At 38.5% G+C, this 12889-nt stretch overlaps 1 protein-coding gene across 4 annotated transcripts in view; it reads left to right on the top strand.

The window, feature by feature from the left end:
• Positions 1–12889, top strand: part of ARMH3 (armadillo like helical domain containing 3) — a 224625-nt gene that overhangs the window by 178946 nt on the left and 32790 nt on the right. For 2 of the 4 annotated variants that reach the window (XM_051981286.1, XM_051981285.1), the window contains one exon: positions 1190–1268. In XM_051981286.1, coding sequence (XP_051837246.1) covers positions 1190–1268 — 79 coding nt within the window. Of the gene's footprint in view, positions 1–1189; positions 1269–3353; positions 3780–8640; positions 8992–12889 lie in introns of those variants that run through there. The other 2 variants (XR_007951113.1, XM_051981287.1) reach the window with 2 other exon arrangements.

Genomic DNA, 12889 nt, shown 5'->3' with positions numbered 1-12889 from the left:
ATTAGGTCTAGAGGGAAATAAAAATCTGTTTCCTCTTAAGTGCCCATACTGTGATGGCTACTCATTCTTTTTGGTTATATTCTGTCTTTGTCCTCCATTCAGATGTAACATGAGCTGCTTGAAAACTCACAAAGTTTCTTTTTTGTTAAAGTTCATTTTTGCCCCTTCAAAAAAAGTTCAGAGTCCAAGCAGACCATGTTGTTTTTCCTTCTACATTAACCCTTTGTTCCAACACTGGCCAGGCAGAAGCCATCCTCTTACCTGTTTTGTGGCTGTCATTTGTCTAAAAGGGTAGGGAAGAGGAGGAGGCAGTTGTGCTTTAGCAATCTCAGTGGATTTTTCAGGAAAGGAGAAAAATCAGCCTATTCGATAAAGATACAAAAAAAGAAGTGTTAAATAAAAACTTTTGCCTCCTTCACAATTGTGCCAGAAGCTGACCTTTATATCTTGCCTATTTCTGGCCTCTGTCTATTCAATTGGCCTTTTCAGTAATAAGTATTTGGGAGCACAAAGAATTCGAAAGGGAAGTCTTCAAAAATCTCTGCTTCTTCAAAAGTTCCTTATGTAGAAGAGTGAAACTCCTTTCCCTTCAGTCTGGGTGCATCATTTCTGGCATTTCTTAGTGGGGAGGCTATCAGAATAGTATTTGGACTTTTCAAATAATAGTCCTGGAAAGGCAGCATAATACCATGTACTTTCTGTGGGATGTAAATAGAGGAGTTTTATTTAGAGTTTTAGAATTTTTGCTTTCTGAAAAAGTTTCTGTAAAGCAAGACATCTTTCAGCTCTTCTGGAAACCCTGATCATTTACAGAGGTTTGAATTAGTCAAGGGTAGTTTAAAGGACAGATCTCCCTCCATCTTCCCTACCACAGTTAGTAAGGATAATGAGGTTACTGTCTTCCTGAATTGGTCTGAGAGAATCCCATAGGCTTTGGAGCATTAGATTTGTATAGCCCAGCTAATACAATAAGCATGGTGATTGAGAAGTGTAGCGACTCTTAACCTATAAGTACATTGGAAATTTATTGAAGATTTGTCTTGTTTCTCTGGTTTATTCCTCCCTGCATGTGGAAACATTTTATCACACATGCACCCTATTTTCTCCAGGAGCATTAAATTCAGCATATTGATTTACTGCCTTTTCTTCTGGCACCTAGTATTTTATTAATATCAATTCTTTGTTTCAGAGCTATCATCAACCATTTTAACCCCAAGATTGAATCCTATGCTGCAGTGAATCACATATCCCAGCTGTCTGAGGAACAGGTAAGAAATACCACAACCTTTGACTGCTCTATATTACTGGATGGGAATGAGAGTGGGCAGGGAAGCTCCTTTAGCTGAGTTTAGTCTGTTTGAGAACAACACCACTGCTGGGAGTAATTACGAAAGGGCCTATAGCTTCTAAGCAGAAACAGAGATGCTTATGCTACCCACATCATTTTGTTATATAAAAGACAAGCAGGTGACAAGTTAGTGTGTTCTTAGTGGCCTGGTGAGGGTGGGTGGTGTTTTTCCTACTTCAGGCAGACAGTCATGTTGATTTTCAAAAATAAGAAATGAGAACTTGGAAAAGGATGAAACTGCCAATTAGAGAAATCCTGAGTTCAGCTTAATTTGCAGCATTTGGGCTCATTAAAGCCAGTGCACTCATTGGGACAGTAATTGAAATAACTTGGCCCTGAGCAGTGATTTCTGAGCAGGTTTTCAATGGGACAGGCTGACTGAGTAGGGATCCAAATACAAGCATGTATTTGTTTTCCCTGAACTTGGCCCAATTTTCTCTGCTCCCAAGGCTCCTACACTTGGGTGTAGATTACGTAAGAGTGCAGATGGGGTTTTGGCGTGGCAGGAGGATGAGCATGATGTATGGGACTGGGACGCTGAGTCCTATCTTTATGTCACAAAGTGTGCCATCCCTTTCACGGTGCCCCGCTCTCTACATGCCCCTCTACTTTCTGGTTCCCAGGTGCCCATGCGATAAGAGACACTTAATCGTCAACTGTCATAATAAGCCAGCCAGGTTGCTCTATTCCTTCCCTTTCTGTTCTTCCAACTGGCCTCACTTGTCAATCCTAGTCTCCTGTGAGCTGGGCCGATCAGCTGGCCAGTGGCGTGGCAATGTGCTTGGGCATTCTCAAAGGCCACTCGACAGGCCCTAAAGAGCTTTATTCCTAACTAGCAGCCTTAGAATGTGCCACTGTAGATGCTTTCTTTTCATTCTAATTTGAAACTGAGGGGCACAACAGGGTTGTATTCACCTAATGCTTCTACTTTCTTTCTTGTCCCTGTTTCTGTAGGGAACTGCAAGGATTCTTCCTAGCTTTTTTGTTTTGGCTTTCTTGTTCTTTGTTCCTATTCTGCCCAGTAAGGAGTCCCGCTCCACTGAACGCATTTTCTTTCTGCTATACTTGCTGTCTGTAAGGTGGAGTTGCCTCTTCTCTGTAGTGCCATTTCAGATCAGTCGTATTGTGTGATTTTTATTTAAAATGATTCAATGCATTTTTGCCTTACTTGATGAATAGGAGGGGGCAACTTTGTTATCATGGTAAGTCCCAGTTAATTTGTTACTTTAAGGAAAATGAAGGAGCTTTTTCCTATCAGCTACATGCAGTAGTCTTCAGTAACTTAGGAATGTCAAACTTAAATCTTTCTCCCATGGCAATAGCAGGCCAATAATAAAATTTATTCTGATGCACAAAATAGTTTGGGGAAAAGATGATTAGGTAGCATACAGCTTCAGCATCCATCCTCCACTTTCCTTGAAAACAAAGTGGGCTGGTGAAAGTTTCCTCCCAAATGTATATATATTACAAGTCAAAGAAGAGAGGCTGTCTTGTTTGAGAGGGAGAACCCAGTTTTTTGCAGGGATAACAATATTGGGAAATACCTTTGAAACAGTTCCCCTCAACTCCTTACTTCCCAATCCTCTCAGTGAACAAGCATTTATTAAGTGCTTACTATGTACTAAGTTCTTGTTCTATGAAGTGATGACTATACAAACAAAGGCAAAAACACTATCCCTCCTCTATGGAGCTGCTGTTCTAATGAGAACAATAACATGTTGTTGGAATCCTTACAAACTGCTAACTCATTAGAGTTGATCTAATCTTACAAGAAGATGTTTTGGGCAGAACCTGAAACAAGGTACTAAGTAGAACTAATTAGTACAATGCTTGTGTTTGCACCTTTATTCATTGGAGTTCACAAGTATGCCAGCTTCACAAAGTAAACTTTGTACCTTTATGAGTTCACACTTCCCTTGAAACTCTTTGGGCCAGAGAGCACTATGGGAGAAAACCCATAATCCCTCTCTCTCGTATCCCACAATTCCTCCCTCTTGTATAAAAGAAACAGACAGAGGCTCTCGGTCAGATTTCAGCGGAATTACGCCAGAAGCCCTCTCTCCGAGGCAAGGCAAGAGAGAATATATTTTCCACTTGGCTGGCTGGTCGCAGAAGAGAGTTCAGCTGCATTGGAGAGGAGTTGGTGGCTGGGCTCCTGCACTTCCCCCACTGAGACCAAGCTGGTCTGAAAGACTCACCAGAAAGCTAGCCGAGCCCCAAGTGAAGGAGACAAGAGATTCATTCCATCTCTGTGCTGGTTGGAGGCTGAAGAAAGCAGAGGCAGAGGCTGAAGGACAAAACCTTTGGATTTGGCGACATTCGGAGGGAGCTCTTGGAACCAAGCAGAGAGATAGACCTCTAAGCTAACCAGGCTATATTGGAGATAATAAAAGATCTGAACTTTTATCACCTGGCTGTGTTTTGAGAAGAAAAAGCTCACCACAACATGTAAATAATTAAAAGCATAGATGTGTAAAAATAGAGAATAAGTAATCTGAGAGAGAACAGGCATTAACAGCTTCAGGAAGTAGGAAAGGCCTCCTGCAGAAAATGACACTTGAGCTGGTCAGTTAGCTGTCAACACGCAGTAAATCAAGAACAAATAGGCAAGTATAACCAGAACATAAAATTCGTGAAGAGTAATAATGGATAAGAAAACTTTCAGAGAATTTTGTATTTGATCCTGGATATACTAGAGTGTAAAGGGCTGAAACTCCCAAAAGGTGTGTTTGAATCAGACAACTGAGTACTTAAGGCTGATTACCTATTTGATGTGAGACAATGACTATTAGCATATATTTGGATAAATGGCTCTTCTCACCATTGGTGCTATTAGCATATATTTGGATAAATGGCCCTTCTCACCATTGGTGTTTGATGTTAAGATCTTAGGCAAGGATTGGGGTGCAGAGAAACAAAGGCAGAGTCACTTTACAGCAGGACAAGAGGAAAGAAAAGCTGGTGGCTCTAGACTCAAGAATCCAGGATACATCTTTGGCAAGCCGTGTGCAGCTTGCCTGTCTCCTTCACTTCTTCACCTAAAGGCCAAGGACTTTAATTCAAACTGACTTTGGCTGATCCCAAGGCCCTCCAGGGAGCTAGCCCATACTTTACACTAAGGAGCCACTAGAACTCATTGAACAAGGACTGGTAGTGACATGATCAGAGCTATGCTTTAGAAAAATCACTTTGATGATAAGTAGAGGATAAATTAGGTAGACAAAGTCTTTGGACAGAGAGATCAGTCATGCTATGAGAGTGGTTTAGGAGAGAAGATGATGAGAACCTAAACTAAATTTGTAACTTTGTAAGTGAAGGGAAGGAGATGTTTGTACCAGAGATGTTGTAAATGTAGAAGCAGATTGGATATGGGGATGGATGGAGAGAACAATCACACGCAAAAAAATCAAAAGTAAATATAATAAAATTATTAAGATCAAGCATAGGGGTAACTAGGTGACATAAGGGATAGAGCATTAATCTTAGAGTTAGCTGGATCTGAATCAAATCCAGTCTCAGGTACTTACTAGCTGTGGGACCCTACAAAAATCATATGAGATGATACCCAAATCCACCTCTTCATGGAGGTAGAACATTTGCAGGCATTATACATTGCACATGTTTTGGGATTTGTTTTCAGTATATTGATTGATCAATTGGACTGAAATTCTTTTCCTTTTTTTTTTTTTTTTTTTTTTGTCTTTTAAAAATACTGTTTATTACATGAGAAGGTTCTCTGAGTGGAAGAAGAAGAGAGATACTAGACATAACTATGATGATGCAAAAAACATTAAAAAATCAATAAAAATTTATTTTTTAAAAAATGATTGATACTAAGGTTATAAGCTTGTGAAATTATGACATAGCAATAAGAAAGTTCAGAAAAGGATAGGGTTTCTTTGGGGGGATAGAAAGAGATAAAAGGAAGATAATGAGTCCTGTTTTGGACAAGTTGAGTTTGAAATACTTATGAAGCATCTAGCTCAGCAGAGACTACAATTGGAATGTACAAGACATGTATATAGTGATAATAAAAGAACCATGGGATCTGATGAGATCAAGTGAGATAGTAATAAAGTGAACAGGGAAGAAGGCGCAGGATAGTCTTAGGCAGCACTTGTAGTTAGTGAGCATGACATGGATAAATAATCAACAAAGGAGACAAAGAAGGAATGATTGAAGATTGGAAAATCAGGATAAAATAGTGTCAGGAAATTGAGAGGAGATGGTATTCAAAAGGAAAAGGTCATTAACAGTTTCAGATGCTGAAGAGAGAGCAAGAAGAATGAGAATTAAGAAAAGTTCATTAGCTTTGTCAAGAGATCATTGGTAATTTTGGAAAGAGCAATTTCAATTGATGAGGTCAGAAGTCAGATTGTAAAGGATTTAGAAGAGACCAGAGGAGAGGGTAGTGGAATCACTGAATGTAGGCAGTTTTTCCAAAGAATTTAACTGAGAAGGGGAAAAATGTTGTATAATTATAGATAGTGTGCCTATTGAATGAGGGTTTTTTTTAAGGATAGTGAAGACATTCATTTATTTGTAGGGATTAGAGAAGGAACTGATAAGGAGATTGAAGATAAAAAGAGATAGTAAGGAAGGTATCTGGGAACTGGAGGATACAGGATTAAGGATGCATATGGAAGAGTTTGCCTTGATAAGGGGAAGGAACAACCCTACATCTGAGGCTGTAATAAAGAAAATCCCTTTGACTTGGTTAATGTTCTATTGAGGCACCTTTCAGAAGTGCTACAAAGTATTGTAACTGCTACTTCTTCCCTGGCTCTGAGAATCGCTGATTATATTTTATTAGATTCTTTGAACCTGAAAAGAGGAGGAACTTTTTGTCTGTTTTATCACACATTTAAATTTCTCTCCCTTCCCTCTCCCTCACTCATTCATGAACGTTACTGTTATTGTCACTTAATGTCAGAGGTATTCATAGCTATACAAGGATAGTGTCTGTAGGTACAATTGGGCCCTACAGTTGTTAGCAGTTAAACTGGGTAGAAAACACACAGTAAAATAAAACTTAAGGACCACAAGTAGTAGCAATTAGAATTAGAGACTCAGTAACTCTTAGGGTAGATAAATCTTTGTTCTGTTAGATGTGCCTACCTAATGTTCCACTTTGTCCTCGAAAAAGACTTCTAAGTTCTGACAGCCTCAAGAAACACAATTTTCTGGGGCAGAGCTCTCCTCGGTCTCATTCACTTGCACTGTTTTGGTGAGGCCTTTGTTACTTTCTAAACAGACCCAAGCTTCCATGCTGAGGCTCTTTTTCATATGTCCAAAAGATGGTTACAATTTTGCTGTTAAATCTTCTTAGATTCATGGAGGGCAAATCATTCTAATCAGAATCTAATAATCTCAGCATGACCAAATGGTTGTGAATTTTTCAGCCTAACAAATTGCATGTGTTTCCATAATATATACACAGGTGTCCTGTTTGTCTGGGGTAATTTGGGAAGCTTGCTCATTTTGACCTCTTGTTTTTAAGTGCTATCTATATCTTTATGAATAAAGATGATCAAAAAGACACAGAAGACCTTTCCCAAGAGCTGTGAAACAGCTTCCAGTACATCCCTTGATTTATTTCTTTTATGTTTAATGCATTTTTAGGGATCACCTTCCCCTTAGCTACAGGTTCCTATCTTATACTGTACTTTATTTCCTTTTACCGTCTTCTCTGGATTTGGGGTATTTACTTCTCCCAGGGGGGAAAAACTCATTGAAGTGTGTTCTTATTAATTCTACCTAAGAAGGTGAGGAAACAACATTTAAAGATGTCAGCAAGAATAAATTAACCTCTAACCCATGGGTGGCCAGAGCAAACAGGGAAGGCTAGAGCCTGGAGAGTCAAGACAAAAACAGAAGTTTAACTTCAGAGTGAGTGAAATGGCTTGCCAGCAAAAGAGGGGGAAGAATCTAGACACATGTTCTGGGGCGATGCCCATAGTGGGGAGGGGACACACTTGTAGAAAGATCACAATTCTTATATTGATATCTTTGCAGTGAGCAATTTAGCCCTGACAATGAGGGCAACTATGTGTCAAGTTTAATTCACAGCAGTGCTTCATGACCAGAACTTGTCCTGCCTTGTCTTAAATGAGCTCAAAGAATACCTAGTGCTGGTCAAAGCAATGAGTAAAATATATGGAATTTTTGCCAGAGGATGAGAGTATTCAGAGAGTAAGAACAAAGGATTATTATTATGCCACGTTTAGGGTACAGCTTACTTGCCGGCCTTAGCTCTGGAAAACAGGGTGTCTCCTAATATCTTGACAAAGGATATTATGATTGGAAAGCCCAATTCATGGTTTGACAAAGAATAGCAATTAATATAGATTGACAGGCTTTAGATTCAATGACTTTGGGATCTACATTGATTCCTTTATTCTTCTACGGCCATTTTTTCTTCTTCCAGTGCAGCTGTGATACATTTACTTTCAACTGACACATTTCTTCCCTTAATTTATCATTTACTTCTTGGAACCAAGCCAGACTTTAAGGAGACCATGACCAATTTACCCATAGATAGTCTCCAATTCATCCATGTTACAGATATATTGTAGGATGAGTCCGAGAAGAAGAAAGTCATCACCTCCACAGTAAATCATTCTTGTAAGTCCACATTTCTTACCTGTGTTTTGGAAGCACCCAGAACACTGACTTTCATTTCCCCAGCAGATCATGTCTCTATCCTACCAGTGTTGGATATATCTTCAAGACCATTGAAACTTTTCATCCATGAAAAGTTTTCTAAGATCAAAGTTTTTCTGAGATTCTTTGATCCTGATATATAAAGTAGTCTAAGCTAATGGCTTTATAAAAACAGCAATAACAGCCATCAAAAAACCCTGCAAACATGTATGGAAAGGAAAGTTCTAATTCTAGATTTTGAATGAAAAGAAATCTAGATTTGAATCCTGCCTCCAACACTTACTGTATGACCATAAGAAAGCTACTTTAATCTCTAAGCCTTAGTTTTATATTCACTTAAATGGGAATAATAATAGGGACGAGGTAAGGATTAGATGTAACTTCTACTCTGAGGAGTTACTGATTGCCAGAGCCATACATACCAATCTTCCCCGGATAGACATGGAGATGAGAATGATGTCAAAGTGCCAAACAGCCTTTCTTTATTGGTGTTCTCAGCAGGGGTTAGCAGGAAGCAAGAGCAAGTGTATGAATGTCTCTGCTTTTCTGAATCCCTTTATATCTCTGCTTCTCTCCTCATCCTCTCTTGCCTATGGCAAAACTAGCCATTTATATTTACTCTCCTCTAGGATTACTTTGTGCCTAGCCCACTCAGCACTGTGTAGGTGGATTCGCAGAAGGGAGATACCTGGAGTTATTGCTGCATCCTAAGAAAAGATCTAACACCTGTAAGACATAACCTCCTGCCTCAGAGGCCAAGCCCCCTTCTATTCTACCTCCTGGGTTCATTCTACGAGCTGACATGGCCAACATTGCAGTTCTCGAAAGAAAAGTCTGCAACTAGAACTGTGATTTCAGGCAACTTCAACATGAGAAAACTCATCTATCAATTCACCAGGTTGACATCTTCACTTGCCCAGGGTCACACAGCCAAGAGAGGTCAGAGTTGGGACCTGAACCCAGGCCTTCAGGTCTCCAAGGTCAGTTCCTTAACAATCATGCTGAGCTTCTTCTTGAGGGATAATGATGTTTATAGTAATTTGTGTAAGGATCAATGTAAGGATCAAATGAGTGTGTAAAAAGCACTTTGCAAACCCTACAGCAGTCTATAAATATCACCTTATTATTACTTTTTGATTGGAAATAGCCTCTCATTCAAGAATTTTCAATGGAGTTGTTTGGAATGAGCTTAGTAGCTTTGAATGGTACCTCATACTTCTTTTCTAAATCTTTGAAAAACATCTATTGGGGACTTCTAGTTCCTGCTAAACTATCTAATCCATGTTTTGTATTTCAAATCCTATTAAATATTATTGGCATCAAGACCAATTATACTTGTAGGCCAAGAGAAAGTTGAATAGAAAACCTTCATAGAAGACTTTCCATGAGGTAAGCCATGGAGCTTAGCTGTTCTTTTTTGCCCTCAGCAAGGTTCATGTTCATTTTCATGCCTTTTGAGACACCTACTGGAATACAAGCAGATAATTGAACCACTTTCCTGCAGTGTCCTAGGAAAACCTTTCATTCATTCCACAAGTATTGACAGTGCCCAATTCATGTTATATGGAGCTGAGGCAGTGTAGAAAGATAAGATCTTAAATTGCCATTGAGGAGCTTACTATATTATTGGGGAGATAAGATAGACAACTAAATACTAATATAGGATAGTACACAAGGTGTCATGAAATAGTCTCTGCTGTCAAAAATTGTAACTAAATAATCCTCTGAGTCATAGAAGGGAATTTCTATGCGTTAGAATGATGAGAAGCAGTTGAACCAAGATTTGAAGTAGGCCAAGATCCTAGGTATATACTATAAAGAAATACTACACAATTGGTGCTTGGTCAGTGAACATGACTGACCTGACTGATTTTTTTACACCACTTTCTCTCTATGTCATGTCCTGCTTCCTTCCCCCTCTTCATATTTGGGCCACTAGAACAGATTTTCAGTCTATTTAGATTGTCAAAGGAGATGGAAGATAATCATTGTGAAGGAGTGATGGAAAAGCCTCAAAACTCAGACTAGCAGTAGACATTTTTGGTAAGATTGGATCCTGAATCTCCCATAAGTTGGGACTGAAAGATGAAGCTGTAGTTACACACGTGTTTTCAAGAAGCTTATTCCTATATCTGATTGTTCTCTTTATAGGGTTTTCTGAGCAGAACTGTCTTTTGAATCAAGAACATCTCTTTCAGATTTAGTTGTAAGCTCCAGATATTCACCTAAATCTCTTTTTGCCAAGGGAAGCTTAGTGAGATTTCTTAGGAAGTCAGAGAGAAGGCCTTTGGCATTCTTGATGAGTTAGGAATGTATAGGCACAGAATTCAGATAAAGCTTTCTGAAGAAAACTTCTCTCCTCTCTCTCCTCTCCTCTCCTCTCTCTCCTTTTACCCCCGCCCCACTCCACATCATCCCCATTTAAGGCCAACAGCAACAGGTTGAGTTAAGTAGTCCTCTGGCCAAGCATTTATTTAAGAATTTGCTATGTGAAATATGTTTTATATAACTTCATGTGTTTAATGGATATTGTATTTCTTACCTTCTCAATTGTTGAGGAAGGGAATGGAGAAAGAGAGAGAAGAAACTAAAAATAAATTTTAAAAGTTTTGTAAGTTTACCACAAGTTGGTTGGAAGAGGGGAAGAGTCTGAGTGAGAGATGAGACAGCTTTTCCTTGTAGATCATATCATTGAATGCCTTTTTCACTTATCAACCATTTATTAAATGCCTACTGTATTCATTAACTACATTTAAAAATGATCTGGCTGGGAGGACTTGGGGGATTCAAAGTAATTGTATAGGAATTTATAGTATTGGCTAATTTGCTTTCCTAGCTCAGTCAATGTTTAAACATTTATTAAGTACTTGCTGTGTGTCAGTTATTGTGTTAAGCAAGAGGACGCAATGAAAGGGGGGGAAATAATCCCTGTTCTCAAGGAGTGTACATCCTTTTTTTTTTTTCTCAATTGTATTTTAATTTTCTAAATATATAAAGATAGTCTTCAAAATTCATTATTGTAAGATTTTGTGTTCCAAATTTTTCTCCCTCTCTCCTTTATCTCGCCTCCTCCTCATGACAGCAGGCAACCTGATACAGGTTAAATATGTGCTATGCTTTTAAATATAGTTGTGTAAGAAAAAGCAAACAAACAAAAAAGGTGCGAATAATTTTCTTTGATCCACATTCAGTCTGCATAGTTGTCTCTCTGGATGTGGATGACATTTTCCATCCTAAGGCTACTGGAATTGTCTTGAGTCAAGTCATTGTTGAGAAGAGCCAAGTTCATCACAGTTGATCTTTGCAGAATGTTTTGGTTACTGTATACAGTGTTTTCATTCTGCTCACTTTACTACATATAAGTTTATATAAGTCTTTCCAAACTTTTCTGAAATCAACCTACTCATTGTTTCTTTTTTTAAAAATTCATTTGTTTATTATTTTCTTTTTTTCTGCTTATATATGTACATTAATTTTCTTTTAATACACATTTCTTTATGAATCATGTTGGGAGAAAAAATCAGAATAAAAGGGAAAAACCATAAGAGGAAAAAAAAACAAGAAAAATGTGAAAAAAATGAACATGGCATGTGTTGATTTACATTTCTCTCTCTGGATACAGATGGTATTTTCTAATCAAATTTTATTGAAATTGCCTTGGATCACTGTTCTGCTGAGAAGAACTAAGCCTTTCATAGTTGATTATCACACAATCTTGCTATTACAGTGTACACTGTATTCTCGGTTGTGTTTGTTTCACTCAGCATCAGTTCATGTAAATTTTTCCAGGCATTTCTAAAATCATCTTGTTTATTATTTCTTATGGAATGATAATATTCTATTACTTAATTTACCTTACCTTATTTAGCCATTTCCCAACTGATGGGCATCCACTCAGTTTCCAGTTCCTTGCCACTACAAAAATTTTTGCACATATAGGTCCTTTTCCTTTTTTTATGACCTCTTTGGAATACAAACCAAGTAGAGACACTGCTGGATCAAAGGATATGCATGGTTTTGCAGCCCTTTGGGTATAGTTCCAAATTAACTCTCTGGAATGATTGGATCATTTCGTAACTCCACCAACAATGCTTTAGTGAAGGAGTTCACATTCTAAAAAGAAAGGGAAGAGTAGAAGTATTTATATAGGACATTTCATGTGCCAGGTACTATGTTATGTGTTATACAAATATTATCCCACTTGATCCTCACAACATCCCTGTGAAGTAGGTACTATTATCTTCATTTTACTGTTATAGAAACTGAGGCAAACAGAAGTTAAAAGATTTGTCCAATGCGCGCTAGAGGTGGGGGGGTGGGGGGAGGTGGAGAAGCAAATAGGTAATGCAGTAGGTAGAGAGCACCAGCCTAAAAACTAAAACTAGAACCTAAATTCAAATCTGGCCTCAGACACTTGACACTAGCTGTGTGACCCTAGGCAAGTCGCTTAATCCCCATTGCCTTGTCAAAACAAAACAAAACAAAATTTAGTCCAGATTTGAACTCTAGTTATCTTGTTCCCAAGCCCAGCACTCCATATACTGGGCTACCTAGCAGCCTAAAAGAGGAGACAAAAATTTTGTACAAATAAGATATATACAAGATAAATTGAAATTTATCTCAAATAGAAGGCACAGGCACTAAGGGAAACCAGGAAAGGCTTTCTTGCAGAAAGTAGGATTTTAGCTGGGATTTGAGGGAAACCACAGAAGCCAGCTTACCTGACCTGCCTCAGTCTCTCCCCATGAGGGCTTTGCATAAGTTCTAATTCCTCACTGTTTTTTTTTTTTTTATTAGGACTCAAATTTCATAGCAAACTTAACCCCCCAGGACCAGGTACTGTAGAAAAGTTGGTTAACATTAGTGGAAGAAAAAAAT

This window comes from Antechinus flavipes, chromosome 2, assembly GCF_016432865.1.
Source record: "Antechinus flavipes isolate AdamAnt ecotype Samford, QLD, Australia chromosome 2, AdamAnt_v2, whole genome shotgun sequence".
In the NCBI taxonomy this organism is placed as follows: Eukaryota; Metazoa; Chordata; class Mammalia; order Dasyuromorphia; family Dasyuridae; genus Antechinus; species Antechinus flavipes.
The sequence above is the reverse complement of the archived record's forward strand: the minus strand, read 5'-3'. Positions and strand labels throughout refer to the sequence as shown.